The sequence below is a fragment of the Temnothorax longispinosus genome, chromosome 10 (genome assembly GCF_030848805.1).
Source record: "Temnothorax longispinosus isolate EJ_2023e chromosome 10, Tlon_JGU_v1, whole genome shotgun sequence".
NCBI lineage: Eukaryota > Metazoa > Arthropoda > Insecta > Hymenoptera > Formicidae > Temnothorax > Temnothorax longispinosus.
In genome coordinates, this window is record NC_092367.1 from 19361211 (window position 1) to 19383316 (window position 22106).

The 22106-nt window shown below is 37.4% G+C and overlaps 1 protein-coding gene across 1 annotated transcript; it reads right to left on the minus strand.

Annotated features, from left to right (window-relative positions):
* Positions 1–13128: 13128 nt before the first annotated feature.
* LOC139820856 (uncharacterized) lies at positions 13129–19132 on the minus strand. Its single transcript, XM_071791443.1, has 2 exons — positions 15201–19132; positions 13129–15115 (listed from the first exon to the last, which is right to left on the minus strand). Exon 2 carries the CDS (start codon positions 15096–15098, stop codon positions 14166–14168), a length of 933 nt encoding a protein of 310 aa, XP_071647544.1. The 5' UTR covers positions 15099–15115; positions 15201–19132; the 3' UTR covers positions 13129–14165.
* Between the last annotated feature and the right edge of the window lie 2974 nt (positions 19133–22106).

Sequence of the window (22106 nt, forward strand, 5' to 3'; positions counted from 1 at the left end):
TGATGACTCTATAAGTTTTGAGATAACCGCGTATATCAAATGTTGCGAGTAACAATAAAGATATCTTCTTTTTTTATATATAAAATCACAATAAGTATTGGTGTGGGCATACAATGTATAAAAAATTAAATAAAACAACTTTAACAAAAAATGGCTCAGCATAAAATTATCGTTGGGGAAAATTCGATATCAAATTTATCGAAAAATTCGTAAATGAAGAAGAATACAATTACGAAAACGATACAAATAGTACTTTACCAGTAAATAATACATTATTAATGGATGATTATTGCTGGATACGTTTCAACTATAAATAGTAATTAATAGATATATACGCTTAACCGATTATCGAACACTTATCTTTAATTTGCCACGCGAAACCAGTCTATCTCGCGGCAGTCGCGTAAAACCAACATTGTTGCCCTGCCATCAGTTGCGAAAGCAGTCTCAAAGCGGAGTACTACCCTTTGACGCCGCGAGAACGCTATCGGAAGTCGCTCGAAGAGTAATTGGAATCCCAAAACAAGCGAGAGAACAGGCGCCGATCGCACAGCGTGTTTCGTTCTCCTCGTCTCTCAAACCGTTTTTCGCAGTATAGCTCGAAAACGCTCCGCATTCTCGCGTTCGTCCCGCTAGTGTATTAATTTGAATAATTACTATAAACACGATTGATCGCCGCGACGCGTACAAAAGAGGTCGATCCTCGCAGCGCGCGACCCTAAACATTCGGAATTCCACGTCAATTACGGAGAGAACCTCTTCATAATATATATTCCTACTCTCATCCTTTTCTCTTTCTCTTCTCCACTTGATTGTTAATTCTATCCTTGCGCCGAATCGTATAAAATGAAGTTTCATTCATCGCAGGCGAAACGTGGGTGCGCAGTTTCGTCTGCTCGCTAATAAAAATCAATTTAAAAATGATAAAAACAATAAAAGATATAAGGACTGTTAAATAGTTATTCCTCATAAGTTTAGTATCTTCTAAAGAAACTTCTTTTATTTGCTATTCCTAAAAAATACGTCGTCATTTTCATATAATATTTTAAAAAGTGTAAAAAATTTGTAAAGATGTTCTTTGAAAAAGGTACGTAATTGAGATTGCTACTTAAAGGCATTGATATTTCGTCTTATCGCAGCAAGTCGTAATCTTTTAAAAAGCGACTTTACGAAGTGATATCGCTCGGCAGAACGCTTAACTTATTTCATGCATTTCACATCGAAATGCAAGACTATCGATACAGCTTTGCTTCATGTCCTGAAGAATTCCCATTTAATTAAGTTTCTCTGACGTCGCGTTATGGAATCTTGCCTCTCCATCAACGATAACGGGTAATCCGATTTTGCTCATTAAATTCATATGCCTCCGTAACTATCTTTCGACAGAAGTCACTTAAGTAGTATACTCTGGTCTGGGAGGAAAGAAAATAGCAAAATATGTTCCGCTGCTATTAATGCACAATAAGGTATTCTTATTTTCTCACTACATGAAAGAAAAAAAATCCTTTCCCCCTTCTCTCAACGATATATCCTTCTGTCTCAACGAAAATGAAGTTCTTTAACTTTCGATATTAAATAATTTCGATTTTACACAATTCTCGCAATATTAATATACATATATGTATACTCTAATTTTGAAAAGAAAGTAGGGATGGAAAAGATAGAGACTTTACAAAATTATTCTGCAGTTATTACGTTATAATTGAGAATTGCAATTTTCATGCGTTGCAACTCGATGGAGATATAAATATAACAAATAATATAAAGAGAAAGAACGAAAGAGACCGTAGGTATAAAAGAAACGCGCAGCGTATTCCGGTAAAAGGTAAAAAGAACGACGGAGAAATGTAGAAGCGGTTGAAGTACGCAACGGGGAGTGGGAAATGGAGAGAAGATGACGAAGTACGGAGAAAGGCTTCTATTAAACGCCCACCAAATTAGAGCAAAATTAAACTATACTTCCCCGGAGTCCGCGGCGAAATGTCTTTAAGCGTCTCCATCAAGACGACGCACCCAGGCCATTAATTCTCCACGATCTCCTATAATTCGAAGCTTTTGAAGAAAATGTTGGCAGTTCTACGCTCGTATTCTTTCTCTCGTCTAAAGAGAAAAGTGAATAAGCGAGTAGACGTGACGGCAACCTCCTCTCTATCACAAATTAAACTTCGCGTGTTAAATGTATAATACTATCGGAAAGAGCGAGATGAGGGAGAGGGTGCTTTTTGAAAAGGATTGCGATGCCTTTTAAAAGAATGCGACGAACGCGAAATGGTAGGGGAATTCCCGACCTTGGGCGCGCCACAAATTTGCACTCGAAATTCTGTAGTAAGTTCGAAGGACGTTTTCTTAACGTCGCGCAGACCGCAAAAACGACGAAACGGGCGAGTACAATCACGATGAATGGTGCAAAAACAGCGTAATTCGCAGGGTACACCCGCGACCCAACTATCCGCGAAACTTGCTCCTGCGTTTTTTTTTAATCATCTCCCGTTTCTCTCTCTCTCTCTCTCTCTCTCTCTCTCTCTCTCGTTCTTGCGGCTGCAATCCGATTTATCAAGTTTGTTAAAGTCCTTAGACGACATTCTTTCTCTATCGAGCGAGAGAGGAAGAGGAAGCAAGAGCGGAGGAGAAGGAAGAAGAGGGAAAGAAAATTAAATTTTATGGAACGCGCGATCCTCCTTGAGGCGCCGAGGCCGTCTTGTTCTTCGCGTTCTAAAATTGTGTCTTTGCCTTGCCCTCCCCCTGCCGTTCCGCCTGTGGCATGGCAGTTCATTTGGCGGGTCGAGAAAACAAACAGACGCAATCAGCAACAATGGCTTTTTGTTTCCCTTCAAAGTCACCGCCGGTAATCCGCAGCTTGAGGAGATTGAAAGAGCTCGTTTCGACCTACCACTAGTGGCGTAGCGAAAGAGGCGAGCCTCTGACCCGTCGTCCTCGTCGTCCTCGTCGTTACAGTCGTCGTCGTCGGCGACGTGTAACATGACGTGCAACATACTCGCCCGGACTAATACCGCTCGACTAAATCCGCACCACCCGGCGCGGCGGATCGACTGGCGACAGCCTCGCGACATGTGCATTAATGACCCTCCCGTTGTCGAGTGGTTATTTGCCGAGAGAAAAACCTGAATGTACCAAACTGCTACCGTCGAAGCAGAGGCTACGATAAATGACAAAAAAAGAGCACTCACAGTCAGATATTTATCTCAGTACCCTAATTATTTTTTTAGATTAATATTGCAACGTTGTATTGCACTGTTGGTAATTTTTCAATATCAGTTCAATGAGAGGTTGCTCTCTGTTTCACATGAATTGCATGGAAAAATATAAAGTGATATAGTTACAGAAATCTTGTCGCAAACGTATCAGGAAAATAAAGAACGTGGTTATTTAAACAGTGCTGCACGTATATGTAAAAATTCGTCAACGATAACGTTGAATTAAATTCCACCGTAGAACACCGAATTTGTCCCAGGAACCGCAGTTTCCTCCGTTGTCTCTTGAGCTCATCAAGCCAAGCGATCGATACGATCTCCATAAAATTAAAGCCGCCATTCTACTGGCGCTTTTTTGCGGCGTATGAAAGAAAGCACGAGACGAGAGAGGAAGATAGGAGGATAAGGTGGAAAAGGAGAGGAGAAGAGAGGAGAGGAGAGGAGAGAAAGTCGAGGCATGCGTGCCGCAATATTCCTCGCAGCGGAAACTTATTGTCGAGGAAGCCTCAGACACTCTTCCGGAACACGAGAGCTTGAAGGAGAACGTCAAGAATGCAAACATCGGTGTCGTTGCCACGAAGGCTCCCGAAATAGTTACATCGATTAAACCCTACGCAGACATATTTGATGTGATCCTATCGGGCTACGCATGTATAAAATTTGTACATAAAGTTGTACAATAAGTTATATTCTAAAATAAATTCTTTTATCTGCGAAAAGAGGTCGAGCCAATTAAAAATCACAGAACCTCTAAGTAAATTTATTTTAGGGAATAAAATAAATAATTCTAAAATAAATTCAGATTCTATCTATCGGATCCCCTTGATGAAATCAATTGTTCATGATTTTCGGATCAATCATTTTAGGAAGAGAATATATAAATATATTTTATTATGTTTCGTCCATTGTAATTGTGAATATTAGTAGCTGAAATATAATGTTTTCTATAGGTATTATATATCTATACAAAAAAATCTCATGCACGCAAAAAAAGCTTATTTTCGATAATTTTAAAGTAAATATCCTTTTTAAAATAAATAATTTCATTATATTAAAACAAATACACTCATATATGTACATACTTTAATATCAGAAAAAAGATGCATCTTTTTTAAAGGATATTCTATCTCTTTGTGGGAAGTTGAATGAGGAATATGAAGACATCGATAGGAAGAGCAAAAGCTAGAAACGAGAAAAAGTTTGGGGGATGAGGACTCACTAGAACTCCGGGAAAAAAGAAAAAGACCAAAGAATTTCGTCTGGAAATTTTTCGAGGCAGATGGGGTAGAGCGACGATTAGAACGGTGACTGCCTACGGAATTCGCTCCGGAATTCGTTTTTAGAGACAGACGACGCGGCGACGCCGACGGCACGGCGGCGGCGGCGGCGCGGTGGGGAAATGTTGTCGTCGTCGTCGTCCCGAGGTCTCGTTATGCTCGTCCGGCTGTCTGTCGCTCGGACACGATAATTAACTCGGGTTGATGCATCGCGCGGGGGGTTCCCAACTCGCACTGCGCTGTGAGGCTCTTGCATGGAGGTCCCTGCACCTCCATCTGCGATCGTGTGCAGTCGCGAATTCCGGGCTCCGTTATAAATCGCGTCCGATGTCGCCGGCGCGTAAAGCCCGTTCCGTATATTATTCATCAATGTCTCTCGCGAGGGAAGAAAGTGAGAAAGTAAAAGCGTCCGCCACGTCGAGAGAGAGCAGATACGCGTCACAAATTTAATTCTTTGTAGAGGAGCTATAGGATAAAAATAAATACAATAAATAATATCGCGTGAAAATACGTTTCCATTCAATAAGGAGGTATGTTGGCTCGATAACATCAAAAGGGGTACGAACTTTATGGAGCTCTATGCGAGTTCCGTGTTAGCGCGATGTATCAATCAATCCGGCAATCAGTTATTGTCATGTCATGGCGTTAACCTCATGGCCCTAAGGAGACCAAGTGGTCTCTAATAGGCAATTTGCGCGCGGCATTACTGCAGATTATTGAAATATTATTTCCGCATATATCTTCGTGAACATGATCGTGATATCGAGATGCAACCTGAAGATACACTAATAATTAATTAGCCCATTATTATAGACATTATAATTAACGATTATTTTTTAATATTACCGTCAAAGGAAGAGAACTTGCTCGAACTATAATTTTCTTATACTATTTTTCTATTACCATTGTCCATTACACAATGACACCCTTAGAGACATCATTATCCCTAATGATGTGTCATTGTGTTTCTCGAGTCAGACTTATAATTGTACGATTATACTATAGGTAGGGTGAAATTAGCATTAACCGACGTCGGCAAAATCGGGCCACAGCGCTTAAAATATAACCCTCGCGACAACCGCCCCGGGCGGGCGGAGGGGAGGGAGAATCGACAATTAACCCTTAGATTCGCGAGCACGGCCGGAGAAAACTTTCCTCTCCCTGAGATTCCGCGCGCAACTTCCTTCAAGGACTTTCGGCCAGGCCAACTTCCTAATAATTCTCTCCGCGTGGGAGGAAAGTTTCGGCACGGGGTAAGACGACGAAAGGAGGAAAGGGCGGGGACGTGGGAGACGAAGGAGTCGCGAGTCCCGTCTTCGTAGGATATCGCGAATTAGCCTGGAACTCCTTACAAACGCGGAATCACGAGACGGAAAGAGATTCTGGCTAGCTCTCGTGCGCGCGAGGAAAAGGGAGAGGGTCTCCTTGGACGTTTCTTCGTCTGAGAAACTTTTCCCCGGTGGATCGCAGGACCGGCTGGCTGCTAGAAGGAAACCCCGCGAGGATTTCTTTCTGGTTCGACGGGAGCTCGTTCGCGAGCTTTTTCAATTGAACGCGCACGACGAATTTCCATTCATGTAGGGCGATATCGATTATTCCCTCAATTCGATCCGTGCGTTCTATTGTTTCATTAATTGATGCATCTTTCGGTGCACCATCTTATTCTTTCAACAATTACTATTCAATTCGACAACTACTATTTTAAATTGATATCTTCCTCCCTTTCAGTTCGCAGTACGGTAACAAATTTTAAACAGACTTTTAAATGCTGCAAATACAAATAAAAGTTTCACTTTTTTTCAATATATTCATAAATATGCACTGAAAAAAAAATTTTTTAATATTTAAAAAGCCTTATTTGAATACTCCTAACAACATATTTACTTAATATAATCACATATTTATTTAGAATTAGATATTTTTACTTAATTTAAGTAAAGCTATCTAATTCTAAATAAATATGTGATTATATTAAGTAAATATGTTGTTAGGAGTATTCAAATAAGGCTTTTTAAATATTAAAAAAATTTTTTTTCAGTGTCAAATAAATTTTTTGAATTTTTAATCCTATCTAAATGTTTTTTTAAATTCTCTCTAGCACGATATATTACATATATTTATTTTTAGTATACGCAGATCACGTAACTTGAATCAAAATACAAATTTGTTGAATTATACTGGAATTTTTTTACTAGGTTTTAAAAGAAGTTAATATTCGACCGCATTATTGGGAAAATATCCTCTCTGTGAATTTACTACGGAGTTTCCAGATATCACGGTACATATAGGTTTAAAATGTTTAGGTAACGATAAGAATAACCGTTAATTTCGTGACTGAAAACTGTAACTACGCTACTATTTTCATTTAATTGTAGATGAAAAAAGGTAACACCATTACTAGCTTATTACCAAAAAGAAACAAGTATGTAATGGTAATGGTGTTATTTCCCAACCCTGGCTAATGGTGTTCTCTTCCCTCCGTTTATTTTACTCTTTCAAAATATTTTTCTATTTTTTCGATATATGTGCGACAAAATTCAATTTATCAAAGAATTAATAATAAAAAAAAATTTAGAACACACGCAGTTGATACAGTTAAATATACTCACTTGTGCAGTTCGAAATAATAAATGTCTCTGACTCACATTTCCTGTTGCCACGTGCGCACGTTTTCAGGTAGGATCACATCACGAAAGCCAAGAGATCGTGTCAGAGTTAAGACGTCCGGAGGGAAACAGAGGCTAGAGATGGGAGAGAGGGAAGGAGGGAAGGGTGAAAGGAAGAGAATGCGCTAGACTGGGGTGCTTAACCGAGTTTGTAAAATTAACGAGCGCCTGTTCGCCACGTTCGCGCTTCCTCCATTTTTCCACGCCCGCTTCTCTCCTGACCTACTGCCGTCACGATCCTCGACATTTTATCTAGCGACAACTGTTTCCTCGAGACACGCGACATATGAGTGCAACGATCGAGAAGCGACTTATTTACGGGAAGCACGTCCTTTTTTTCTACGTGGACGAAATAGAAGATTATATATGCGTATTATAAATAATCTCGATCAATCAATTTTTTTTATACAAAAAAGAAGTACTTTATAATTGCTTATCAAATATCAAAAATTGAATTTAAAATGTAAGAAAAATTAAAATTAACCTTCTATAAAAAAATGATTTATTTTAGTTGTCTAAGTAAAAAAACAAAAATACACAGTCATATCTTCAGAGTAAATGAAAAAAACGACGCGCTATTTGCAAGTCCCTGCATTCCAATTGATTGTAAAACTTCTAATAAAATTCTATCAACTCCCATGAATGATAAAAGCGAATTTAAATTCATAACGCTCGATACCGCTACAAAAATTTGCATTAACATCCACTGCATTAAATATTCAGCTAATATAAATATGTTCAGCGATGAGTAACCTCCATCGAGTCCGATTTTCGTAAAGCAAATAAATCACTCGATGCGAACGCGCATTAAATTTCGCGTTGCATTTCCGACGAATCGTCACGTAAATGAATTATGTCGAATCGCCCGCGCCGGGACAAATATACGGATGACAGTTTGTGGTAAACGCAAACGCGTGTTAGGTTGTATACTGATGTTGCCGTAGCGAAAACGGAGCGAGTATCATCGAAAAGCCGAATCGCTCGTAGCGTAATTCCCATGGAAAAAAAAGATGCGCCGACAGCTGGCGATTTGTAATTTAACGGACGAATTCGCCCACGAATTTTGCTGAGGCGCGGATAGCTTCGTTCGTCGCGCTGCTACTATGCCATGCATCGGTAATCGAATTAATATCCAGTAATCGGGAAACATGCGTGAAACCGCGCAGTTGCTCGCTCCAAGGTCTCGTGTTAACGAATAGGAAAAAAAAACGAAGATAAAGTTTCGGCGTTCGCGATTGACCGCGCAACGCCAACGATTTATTTGTTCGAAAACGGGGCGAATTGTGTTACGGAAAATAAAAATGCGAAAGCGTGAGAGGAACGTTGTAAAATTCCGAAATGTAATCATGTATCGCGTACGTGTATATTGCAATATCGCATGCTATTGCTGTTGAGTACTTGAAAAAAAGCGTTGCAAATGCTGATTTTTTTAATACTTCCGGATGCGTAAAAAAGTTATTCAATAAATGGCTAATTAATGAAAAGCTAATTAAAAAACTAATTATCACATTTTACAATATTCTATAATAATATATTTGTAAAATGTATAATAATTTAAAATTTCGATGTTAAAAATTTCAAGCAAGATAACAATGAGACGTTGCTTTATCTCCTTATATTAATTGTAAATTGATTAACTATTAAGATGTAGACTACATATCGTTAATTAAACGTTACATATATATGCATATATACATATATGCATGTGGAGATATATATTTTGCTTTAATGCCAATAAATATAAAATATATAAAATATACATTTTAGGAGATCAATATTTGATCTTTAAAGATTAAAGTTCTGTTATATTTGCTGTTATTTTCAAAAGTCTTTCTCGCAGCAATAACTCGCAAGCTATGACTCTTAAAGTATCACGCAACTCGACGCTCGCATAAATTCTTCCGGGATCCTCAAAAACGTCTCGCTGCAGGAAGAGGCTCCCTGCCTCTCCCTTTCCTCCCTCACGCACACATATTTCCAGGATCGAGTAATTTATACCGGCCGTAATTAATCGCTGCAATTTGTATCGGTCGCCGCACCGCCTCGCAACTTCGTTATTACTTTACCAGCGTAATAATGAATCTCCAAGATCACGCCCACTTCCGCGTACTCCCGGCATCTTCGCGCAACTTACCCAAGATAAGCGGCAGTCGCTCGGGGCACAGCGGGGGATGCCGCGCGATGTACTGTTCGGCTCCCTCTTAGTCATTACGAGCTTTACGATCGACATTAATTTCAGACTTTAATAGCGCGCGCGAGGCCCAACTTTCGTTTTTCTACGCTTGTTTTTTCTCAGCTTGTCTCTTGTACTTTCCACGACATCAGAATAAAAAATGTCTTCGAGGACTTTCGAATTCACGCTTATCGTTCTTGCCATGGTGTGAGATATTCACAGAGACTCGAATTCGCCTGTGAATCCTACATGAATAATGTGATACAATTGTGCTAATATATAATTAATTAAATAATATAAAAAAGGATGTTTTAATTTTGATTAAATATAAGCTCATTTGAAATTAAAGGAAGAAGAAAAGTTTGTTGCGGTCACATTATTTAATTTCCGTTTAAATCTTTGTGAAGGATCACTAAATTTCTCGCGAAATACATTTCTAAGTATCTGACATTTTATCGGTCATATTCTCTGTATGCACTGGTATGCACTATTAAAAAAAACTTTACAGTATGTCTTGCCATTTTGAGGCAATTTGCACGCTACGTCGCGAAAAATGTTTTTGCATAAAAGAATCCATTAATATGCTAATAAAATCACGAGCAAAGTAAAGGGGTTGAAATCTTAATTTTGTTTTATATGTCCCGCCAACACCCCCGCGCGTCGGATAGCTTCCACCATCAAGCGCATTCCTCTTTTTCTTCCTTTCGCCGCGCGTAAAAGGGCATCCGCGACAGACTTTTTTCTCATATTTCCCCGGTAAAGTGTCCCACCAACCCCCGTTCGTTATTCGCCGACATTCATCCAACCCCACACCCGGTTATCTTAAAACTCTCGACGATGCTCACCCTTCCTCCCCCTCTTCCCCCTCCTCCCAGCGTGTCAAGTCGTTCCTCTTTCCACTTTTCCTCCTTTCTCACCGAGGGGCAACTTCTTAAGTCTTCCCTCTTTTTCTCTTTATTGGAAATCTCCAAAATCATCGGTTCTTCTCGTTCGACGCACGTGCGCGCCAATAAAAGCATGTTAATCGCTTAACTCATTGATATAACTAACGTTAGTTATTTTAATAATTAACAGTTTCACACGTTAATCACTTAAATTATTAATGTTTATATTTCGTTTGGTTTATTTTCTTGTCGAATGCAAGCGTAATAAATGGATAATGATTTTAATTTGGCTATGCGGTATCCAGGAAAGATAGCGGCATATTCCAAGCTCGCGCGTATATATTTGAGAAGTACATTCGTCTAGATAAGAGTAACGCATATATAGAAAAAAATAAAGGTGAAGCAAATATCAGTCAGCTACATATATTATGATTAAAATTGTAATACTTCGCGGTACTATAATTATAGTATCTACTAATTCTAGTTGCAATCTCGCCGAATGCTTTCATGTAGTTTTAATCCCGCGTTCCCACGAAGCATACCAATTCATTACCATCAGTCCCAGACAGCTTTTATCAATACTGACACTAATGGTTTCGCGCATCACTCGTTGGTTACTCTTTATATAACGCGTTGCTCATCGCACGTTATCGCGATGATCGACTGCACATTAATGTTTAACTTGTATGATGCATCCGCGCCCAACAAAAATACCCCTCCGGCTTCCCCCGTGTAATCTCACAGAAAAACTCACGTTTTTCCTCGAGTTCATTCATATTTCTCATTCCATGATCTTTGAAAGTATATTTTTTAAAAATATGACTCGAATAATGAAAGTAATAATTAAAATACGCTAGAAAATATTACATATACTGTAAAATCTACTATTTAAATTAAAATAATGGAATATATTATACGTTTTGTTCTTGTGAAACAACTAATACTATAGCATTTAATTACAAGCATAATTTTGAATAAAAATTTGTTCTCAGAAATTTAACATTATAATATAATCAGTTGTTTTATGCGGTAATATCCGCGAGAGATTTTCTTCAATTTGTAGCAAGCATAGAAATCCGCGAATGTCACGTTTTCGAATTAAGAGGAACTTTATCATCTCGAATGTTATCTAGCGTCGTACCAAGTCGTTTAAAGCAGAAAAATGGTAAAACAGTTTACACTGCGAGGGTTTACTATTCCTTGAACGCCTTGCATCGTTTCGCTCGTTCTTTGAAGGAAAATTCTGAAGAAACCTGGCAGCGAAGAACCCATCAAGCGAACCGTGCATCCCTCTCGTGCCCGCGGTTTCGAAAGAAGACTCTTATTAACCTTTGAAAAAATAAGCTCTCAGTAGCGGCAGTAGACTTTAACGCAACGTTTGACGGCGGAATGACGGCGAGAGATGCGCGAATTGGTCGTGATAACTTACGCATCCGGATATGTCATGCAATCTTTGACGATTCAGACTCACCATTTTATTATTAAGACGTGAGTAATTCTTTTTGCTTTATTCTAATCTCATCGAGATAAACCTGGCGCTCAACTTTATATTAAAAAAAAAAAAATTATGTAATGTAATTGGTTAATCTTTTATTTGTATTTGTTTGCATCTTTTATCTCGTTTATATATTAAAAGGTGAAAAAATTATCCTTATATGAATCCTCCTTTCTTCTAAAAAGGGCATGTCATCGATACTCGAATCTATCGAAGTATTGTTGTCGCTTTTCCGCGATGCCGATTGGTTCTTTCTCTGCACTTACTTCATGAGCGGCTGTCATGGCATATTTTGACAGTTGTGTGGTCAATAGTAACAGTGAAATATTAAAGTTAAATAGCGCGCGCTTGTGATGTCTAGTAAGAGATAAAAACTGATGAATATATATATGATATAATGTAAAAATTGAGACGTGTAATTTTTGTAGATTCTTTTTAAAATTATTTACATAAAAGTTTTAGACGTGCAAAGAGAGAGCGTTCTGTATTATATGTTACGTATTCGTACATATCACTGAAATGCAGGTAGAATTTTTAAAATGTACATGAACAATGACTGAACGTCAAATTTGACGAATAAAAAGTAGATTACTTTATTTTAATCTCATCGGTATAAAAGGTAAAATTTACTCGTGTGATTTTATTAGTAGCGTGCGTAAAACAAGAAATACGCGCGTCAAACAGTCGAAGTTGCTTGGAAATGTCGTCTCGTATTTCGCGAAACTCGTCGGGGATTTAATTCCACTCGCAAATCGTCGACGACATCGAACCGCCAGCGCAGTGAATTAATAGAGACCGCGGGTTTATCCCGGGTATCGGATAAGATTTCGCCGTTTGGAAAGCGTGGCGATATTGCTCGTTGGAAATCACCAGCGACAAAAGGGGATTGCTTAATCAAGCTGATTGATAGAACGAATCGTTTTGTAACCGATCCTGCCGACGTGTTATCGGTACGATTCGACTAACGACGAGCCAAAACTGACAATGTCGCACCCTCGTGTACCTGCATTTCGATAATTGCATCCACCGCCGCTGCGGGACCAGGTGGTATAACGAATGACGCGTTAACTGCACATTTTTTCTATCCGGTAACAATTTAAAGCGCGTGCATGAAAAGATCTTTAAACTAGATATTCGTATTCTAATAATATATATTCATAATCCGTATTAACAATCCTAAACATTACATATAAGAATTGTATTATACGACAATTACTTGTACATCTTTAGAAAATTAAAATACACTATAAATTAATAAACAATAAAATTTATTTATATAATTTATAAAAATTATTCATATAATTTACATTTATCATTACAATATAAAAAAGTATAATAAAAAATATTATTTAAATAACTATTTAAATATAAAGTTTTTAAAATAAAATTTATAATACAATAAACAATTACTTAAAGAAAAATACCTCCATCAATGGAGAAATTAGACAAATTATCTTTTTTCATTATTATCTAATAATTAAATAAAATTTTGCTCGTCCTAGATTTTTGACTATATAATCAGTAATATGTATAACAACGATACCTTTCTTGATACCTTTGAGAATTCTTCCCAAAGGAAATCGTAATATATAACATAGTGTATACTCTATAAAAGAGGCATACGTCTAAATTAAAACATAATTTTATGAATATGTTGACAATAATAATGGTCACTGTTATATAAATGTTAATCATCGAACAAGAACTGTAGTAAATAGCATCGCAATATACGAAAATACATCATTTGAAGTGTTCATTTGCTAGAACAAGCTATATATAAAATGTTTAAAAAAAAACTATGAAATGTTCTTAAGTAATTATATTTAAACTAAACTAATTTTTTTTGTATTTTATAAAAATTTCTTATATTAAACAAATTGCCTAAAATTTAACCCTAATAAAGAGTCAATCATTACTAAAATTATTTTCAAAATGCAGAAAAGATGCGTGGATGTGTGTTTACATATGTTTGCATGTATATATGTTCCACGTGCAATAGGTATGTAACATACATATGTATATGTATATAATTACCCATACATTATATCTAATGTATTATAATATTCAAATAATTTCATTTTTATCCAATATATAATAAAACTTTATAAAATACGAATATATTTCATAAAATTATATTAATATTTTATAAAGTGTAAATTTAATATAATATAATTTTATAAAATATAGATAAATACAATATTTTAAAAAATGTCTTACAATTTTATGAAATATAAAATAAAATTACTTAGATATTATTAGAAATTAATATTTCAATATAAACATAATCTTGTAAAATATTAATTAATTTTATAGAGAAAAACAAAATTCGCATCTAAAGTGAACAACGGAAGCAACGGAAATCAATTTCATCAACAATTTTAGAAGTGTGAAAATTTCTCTCGAAATGTCTTAACTTCTTTAATTAAATTTATAAGACATTGTGTGGTTGGTTTGGCAATTACTCAGATTGTGGTTGGTTCGTCGATGACTGAGATAATCCTGTTGTGCAATCAAATTCACATTTTAAAATTTCACATTCGGGTTCTTTTGCTAAACCTTTCATCCGTTTTAATTCTGTTTGTTCATCATTATCAATCGAATCTGAAGTTGTCCTTCTATCATGATCTAAATAAGATGGAGCTGATGGTATCATCAGGCTATCGTTATTTTCGTTTGTCAATACGTCCGTCGGTAACGATTGTTTTTCTTGAGATGTCAAAATGTTTTTAAGCACAGATTGTTGTTTGTTCGTCGACTTCTGAGATGATCTTCTTATTTCCGCGTAATCAAGACAAAATTTTGAAATTTCATCTTTGTACTTTTGTATAGATTTCGGCCAATTTAACTTATTTGTATCACACGAGTCTGGATGAACTGCTTTTCTATCATGATCTAAATTATAAGTTGAAAGTGGCACTCTTGTTGTTACACACTTTTCATTTGTCAGTGTGTCTGCCGATAATGGTTGTTCCTCTTGAGGGGTCAAATTTTCTTTACTTGAAGATTGCTGTTGACTCATCGATACCTGAGATAATCCCGCTTTACAAGCAAGAGAAAGTTTGGAAATTATTTTCTTATGCCTTACTTCGAATTTTCTCATCCATTGTGATTCCGCTTGCCTATTCTTATTCCACGACTTAGGATATGATTTCTTTCTTTCACGAGCTGCTTGATAAGCTGAACGTTTCAGACGATCTATCGAGCAAGATTTGCAAACGCAGACTGACTGTTTATTTTCTACTAGCTTTTTCAGCAACCGTCTTTCTTCTTTCTTTGTGAAAATTTTAGATACATTACTTCTGTATTCATCGATTTCCTCTTTTGAACTATCTGAGGACTCGGTAGAGTCATCCGTAAAAAACGGTGACTCGCTTGATGGTCGGGTTGACATCTTATTGAGTAACTCGACTGAAGTTAAAAAACTGCTATTACGTTTCACAATAATAATTGTATCTCCGCAATTATCAACTGTTCTGGATATATCTCTACTTACATTATTTTCCTTGAAGTTAAATTTATTTTACTCTGAGATGTTTTTTTTATGTTTGCTGTATCTTTGAATGTTATAGGCTCTATAAAAAAAGAAATAAAAATAAAAGTTACAGTAAACTGTAAAAAAAAAGTTTTATAATAGAACATAAACATTACAATATCGTAAGAGAAAAGTCGTTAAATTGTTATGATATATATTTTATTCGCGCCCATAGACTATTCATACTCAAAGATATAATCGACATCAAAATGATTCAGTTTTTGTTTTATGATTCTACAATACTAACGTATCTGACAGAAAAATATTGTTTCTACCTTGTAATAAGAAATAAAACTTTCCAAGTGAATATTGAATCCATTTACATCGAAAAAAAAGAATTTCAACCGTTTTCAAGATGTGCGGTATACATCATTTGAAGAAAAGAAAAAGAAAAACAATAAAGTTTCGTAAATGGTATATAATGGTAAAAATTATATAGAGAAAATGTATTCAAATCTTTTCGTAAATACTTCTTAAGGAATTGGAAAGAACTTGAAAAAAGACGTATAAAATATACACACACATGCACACATACACACGCACATACTCATATATATAATATATATATATACTTACAAAAGCCAAAAATTGTTCCACATACAGAAATTAATCAACTGTACGGAGCACGAATGTATAAACGAATGCGACTGAACGTTGGACAGATAACTAGTGGATCTCACTATACATACACATGCCTATATGATATGTGTATTCAACTTATAGGTACACGTGACTAAAACATGTTTGCCGTCTCTGTTTATTTGGTACGGAGGTCAGAGTTATTCGAATAAATTTCTTTCTAGTTCATTATTTGAACTTTATCCGTTTATCCATTATCTTCATTTCTAATATTATTCATTATTTGCATTATTGTTAAAAAATGAGTTAATTTTTCCATTAATTTGATTTAGTAGTATATTTTTGTTGCAACCCAAGCATTCCCACTTGTCATCTATATCGCAACAAGAATATTAATATTATGTCCTAAGTCTTATCTACATGTTATAAATTTTAAACTTATTTGAATAATAAATATAAATAAATTATTTGGATTTTATAACATATAAAGTCTAATTTGAAACTATCTCACCGAAGTGTAACGTTAATATAACATTTCAAAGTTTTCTTGTTTAAAATTCTTGCGAGAAGAAATAAAAATGTTTAAAAGCGTATTCTCTTAAAATCTTTTTTTTTTATAAATCGTCTTAATAAAATAGGATGAATATTACTTATCTAAATATCAAATAAATTCCGCTTTACTTTCTTATAATGACCAATGCAAATCGATTTGTTTGCCAAGAGCACATCATTATATTCCGACGAGCGACGGAGTTTTCAAATCTTTTAAGTGCGGAACGGATCTCTGACCATAGCGAGCCAGCGCGAATGCGAAGTATCAAAAAAAGCTCGCTTCCGGAATGATTACTTCCATGGTTGGCGCATTAAAGCGCCGGGGCGCTTTCAGGACGAAGTAGGAACGTCCCGGAAGCCCATCAACGTCGTCGAGAGCAAATCCTTGTATAATGGAACGATCTAGCCGAGGCCATCGATCGTGCACGAGGGTGCGCTTCTCGCCTCTCCGCGCCGCGCGGCGTGTAACACCGCATCCGCACTCGCACCACCAACCACCAACGCCGTGCGGTTTCAATTTTGCCGACGCTCTGACCATCCACGCATCTCGCATCTCCCTTCCCCTTGCCCTCTCATGTCGGACGCAGCGGATATATCTTCTACTCGCTTACGAGGACGTCTCACGCACTTACATCGCAGCATCGCCGCCGCTGCCGCTGCCGCCACCACCGCAACACGCGTCTGTAACTTTGATGGACGCGTACCAGAGCAGGCTGTAACGTGCTATGTTATTAATGGCTCTGGTATTACGTTCTCCTATACGTTCGAAACGTAATTTCGCGAGATTTATATGAACGATATTTCGGGCGATAAGCGTGTATGCCTGAGTAGCGTGATAACTCTCGCGGTGCAGAGCGAACTTACATGACTTTTCTCTCTCGGCGAAATTTGACTTCAATGTACGCAAATTGACATGTTGTCACGTTATTAGATAATGACCCGTTTTCCGACATTCGAAAAATAATTTTGTCGTACTTATGTGGAATTTATTTGGTTACGAGCGTATTTAATAAATAGACAATTCTTGTATATTAGAAACTATGTGACTGTGTGCGCCTTCATCGTTTTGCTTCTTTATTTATAATTTAAATCAAAATCAGAATCTGATCATGAAGCTCTTAATCTCTGAGCACTAAAGACTAAAAGAATTTTATCAATATTGTTTTAAGACATTTGTTGGTATTTATATAGATACCTTATCGATCTCTTCCGCCATAGGCTGTATATCACATCCACGATCGGACGGATTTCAATTTTGTCGGTAGCAAGAAAATCCTCCCATCCCTATCCCGAATCCCGTCGCGCATCCAACCCTTTCGATTATGAGAACGTATCGCTCGATTACGCAGGATCGTGTCAACGCACGATAGCGAATTTACATCGCGATCCCACAATCCTGCGTGAAAGGGTGACGGAAATCAGCCGATATTGCAAGCCGTACCTGAGTGACGAAGGATCAGCTTGATCCTCTGATTGATAGCTGTTCGCGATCGCGTTAAATCCTAGGACGTATCATGTATTTAAGTATACCGCTGCATCGATCAAAGATTGGAATCACGCAGATCATTAATATCATCATATGTAAACAAATTCTGCCTATTAGTACAAATATATTTTTATCAAAATATATATCTGCATTACATATACCTAACTGTATGAGAGAGGTGACATATATCTCTGTGAATAATATTAATTGTTGGCTTCTGCATAAGTATGTCATATATTGGATCAATTTCACGTTGAAGATGTTTACGAGGTTGAGTGAGGTGCGCTTGACGAGAATCAATCTGGAGATCGAAGGAACAGTAACTCAACCTGTCTGAGAACACCTATATCACTGATAAGCGATATCAGAAGATGTACCTGACTGACTTAATTTGTAATTATCAGTGACACCTATGTCGGTCCGCTTTTACCATCTAATAATTATCTTAATAATTAGGAATTTTTTACCTTTCCTTACAAAATATCATAATTAATATCAGCTAACATCATCTCGTAAAATATGTACGTTTAAATATCTTTATTTCTGACATAAAAATGTTAAAAAATTCTTATGTCAAATAAAATTCTGCTTAAACTGATCTTTTATCATTAAAAAAATCCCTTTGCATTTTAAACATTTGTGTTTCGTATATATAGGTATACATTTGTTTTGAGTATTAACGATCATAATGGTAGAGTTCTCTTGATGAAAACTCGATGACGGTGGTCGACACAGGACAACCCTTCATCGAGATACACGTTACAACGTTATATCAACAGTGGCGCATCGTTTGGACGGTTTCTCTGCATAGAATAAGCGAGTTCAAGCAAATTCGAGGCACCCTCGATAGTTTCCGCGGAGATACGCAGTCTCTCTCTTTTCGAGTATCTATCCACGTGCGCCCTTAGGCTCCAGCTTTATTCCATCGTATTTCAAAGCAAGGTCTCGTCTTATGCGCGGCTATGCAAATTTCGATAACGCTCAATCGAATAGTTCTGCAATGGAGTGCGGAGGAACAGAAAAAGCACTCGTGTCAAAAACACCACATCGTTTTCGCAAAAAAATAAAAAAAGTGTAAAAACGCATAACCACGATTTATCTGCGAGTCTACAAAACGTTTTTTTTTTATAATCTATACGATTGTCTTCCTAATCTGAACAATAATTAAAAGTAGAGTGTGATTTCATGAAAACGATATATCCTCACTAAAAGCACTATGCAAGCGTAGTAAATATTTGTAGATTGTAGATTTCTCTTAAAATAGTAGAAAATTGTTAAAAAAAAAAGAAGCAAAGACATTGCAGAATATAAAGAAACAATTTGATTTTTATATGATCTCCTTGTTGTAAGATTATAACTAAAATAATTCCGGATAGCATTGCAAATAGTTATTTTTAACGTGACATCATAAACAGTGACGTGTAAACTTCACAATTTTTTAATTTTAAGCTCATAGAATGTATCAACGAGTTTCAACGACGACGTCAATTAATTAAGCAATCCTGCTCGGCGTTCGAGAAACGATGTGAAACTCGGCGTTGACAGATGTGGACAGGACTATTCGTATCCTCCGTGCGGTGATCAGGTACGGCCACCAGAAAACCATTGATTCGACGGAAAAGGCATTATGCTCGGAGTCCCGGGAAGCAGTCTCGCATCTCGAGACGTGTCTCGAATTCACAATAAGCCGACGAGCGCGCAGTCAAATAGCATCCTGCGGCGGATCGAAACCACCTGGCAGACAGGTCTCGTTTAACTGGCTCCTCGCGCTTCAGTGGTCGCCCATTTTGGTTTTGCTCTATCTACTCGTGTACGTTTCCTGACTTCAAAAATTTCACCATGTGACAGAGCATATTCAACGCATCCCTTTCATACGTCGTCACACTAAATTTTTTAGATTATTGTAAGATACTCTATATTTGGTATTTAGGTGCAGATAAAAGTATCCGCGCAGGTGTATCTATTGTTTCGTCGCGTACCAAAAATGCTGTATTTTGAAAATTCAACAAATAACTTTTGTACAATAAATAATTTCGATAATTATTACACATTAAAGTGACATCATTTTTTTCAAATAGAAATAAATTATAACAATTCCTCATTCCGTAAAAGTGCACTTGCTAAATTTTTATGATTGTAAAAATATAATTTCTTCTCTCTCGAAGATTACTTAATAATTTGATTTAAACTCGGCATTTTATATGCGACGATCTAATAAATATAAGGTATGGATATTCGCTATTGAAGCACTTATGGAAAGCGTAGGTATAGGTACATACTATACCCTGCTTCTAAATGCGTTCCGTTTCTCTGTTTTTACTTCGACATCAAAGATCCGCCCCGTTGGTTCTCGCGAAGTTAAAACACTTCTTCCGTTATCTCGTTCTCGACGAGTGAAACTTTTTCTCCGAAGAAACATCGCAAGAGAAACATCGATTCACCACGAACCACCGAGTTGGCCGAGTTACAGATCATCGCGAAACTCGATCTACGGTAATCCATAACCGATATATAGATGAGCCTCTGTGCGTGATAAGAGTGAGTTTGTTCTCCGCGAATATCTCACGAAATCAATCTACCGCAGTCTATCTATCTCTGTCAGTTTCTCCGAACGTCCAATAATCCTCCCATACACGATACTTTTACATTTCTGTAATATCTTTTTCTTTTTTGTTTATTGCTCAATTCCACCGCCAGTGTTTTCGAGTTTCGTTCCGGTAAAAAAATCCAATTCAATAACGCGCGATCGTTAGCGATAGAACGGAATAATCTTTCTGATATGTTCTCCAACCCTCAAACATTACAATTGATAAAAATCAAGAATACAATTAGAATATTATTCGACAATAACGTGAAAACGATTCAAGAGTAAGAGACAAGAGACTTGTTCCTATTCTAGGTCCGACAATCTTTTACGACGGCGGTTAATCTCGTCAAAATTCATCCTCCAATCCCCTGCGCAGCTGGTTTCAATCTCACGTCCGCAAAGACGCTTGTATATCTTCGTTCAGTTGTGGAGGCAGTATAGACTCACCGCGAAGCACCCAGTAAAGCACTCGTCTCCCAAGTAGTCATGTAGATTCTCGATCTACGACGAGCCCGTCGTGTCGCCGGCAGGGACAAGCGAAGCGGCCTGTCTCTTCCCGTCCTCCCTCGTCAAACCTAAATCTCCTTCCCGATGTTCACCCGATTCCCGCTTCTTACACGGATATCCGGTCCTTCCTTCAGATTTTACCCTCCTACTTCTCTCCCTCTCTCTCTCTCTCTCTCTCTCTTTCTTTCTCGCTCTTGTTTCCGCTTCTCTAGCGATGTTCGCAGAGTTCTCTCAGCGTAGTCCTTCAAATCTCCGAATACGCGACCCGACATCTCGAGCGTCACTCGGCGCACACATTTATGCAAATCTAGGTGACATCGATCAAGCGTCCCGGTGGCAGCAGGGGACAGCAGGCAGTCCTGAAGAGTCTCGTTAGGTAACGTCGTGATGGAGATAGGGAAGGGAAAGGAGTGTCATTCGGCTCGTAATCGTAACGCGTATAATCATCGTCATCCACCCGTACGTGTTTTAATTTGTACGTGTCTTAATTTGTGTCATAATTTGCGATAACTCGTGCGAAGAGTTTCAGATTGCACTGGAAACTCGTAAAAAGACACCTCGAGCTAATGCGTCGTAATCGGCAGAAAAAGTCTCTCGTACATACAGAAACTAAGAACGAAGCTATAAAACGGCGCTTTTGATAGCCAATTAAGTAAATATATGGTTAGTGTAATTCTCAAAAGAAAATTATTTCTCTCTGACGAAATACAAATTCAATCATTTCGCAATATTACTTTTGGAATATTATAAATGGAGAGAATAGGCCCATCACCCGATTTTCGGGCGAGCCGCGTTCTCAATCTGGGCAGGTCGCGCCGTTGGCATTTTCCTTCCATTTGCCTCCTTATTATAATCTCACGCCTCATTTGGAGACCTCGTAAACCGAGATGAATCCATGATATAGCGCACGGGAGACTCGTAAAGCCCTGAGGCCACAATGGCCTGCAAAAGATCAAATGCTGCGCCCGAGGATGACAGAATGTCGTCCTCGACAGGATGGTGCCGGAGTAGAGAAGTGGACGCGGCATCTCAAAATCAACGTAGATTCACGTGGAAAATGAGATTTTATGGCTTAAAAGAGTACCGAGAGCAAGTGTTGTGTGCCCGAAATAATTCCTGAATCATATCATATAAATTGTGCAAAAAGTTATTTTAG

Bases quoted from the DNA above. Each gene is read 5' to 3' on its own strand.
- LOC139820856 (XM_071791443.1), bottom strand. From the start codon at position 15,098: ATGTCAACCCGACCATCAAGCGAGTCACCGTTTTTTACGGATGACTCT.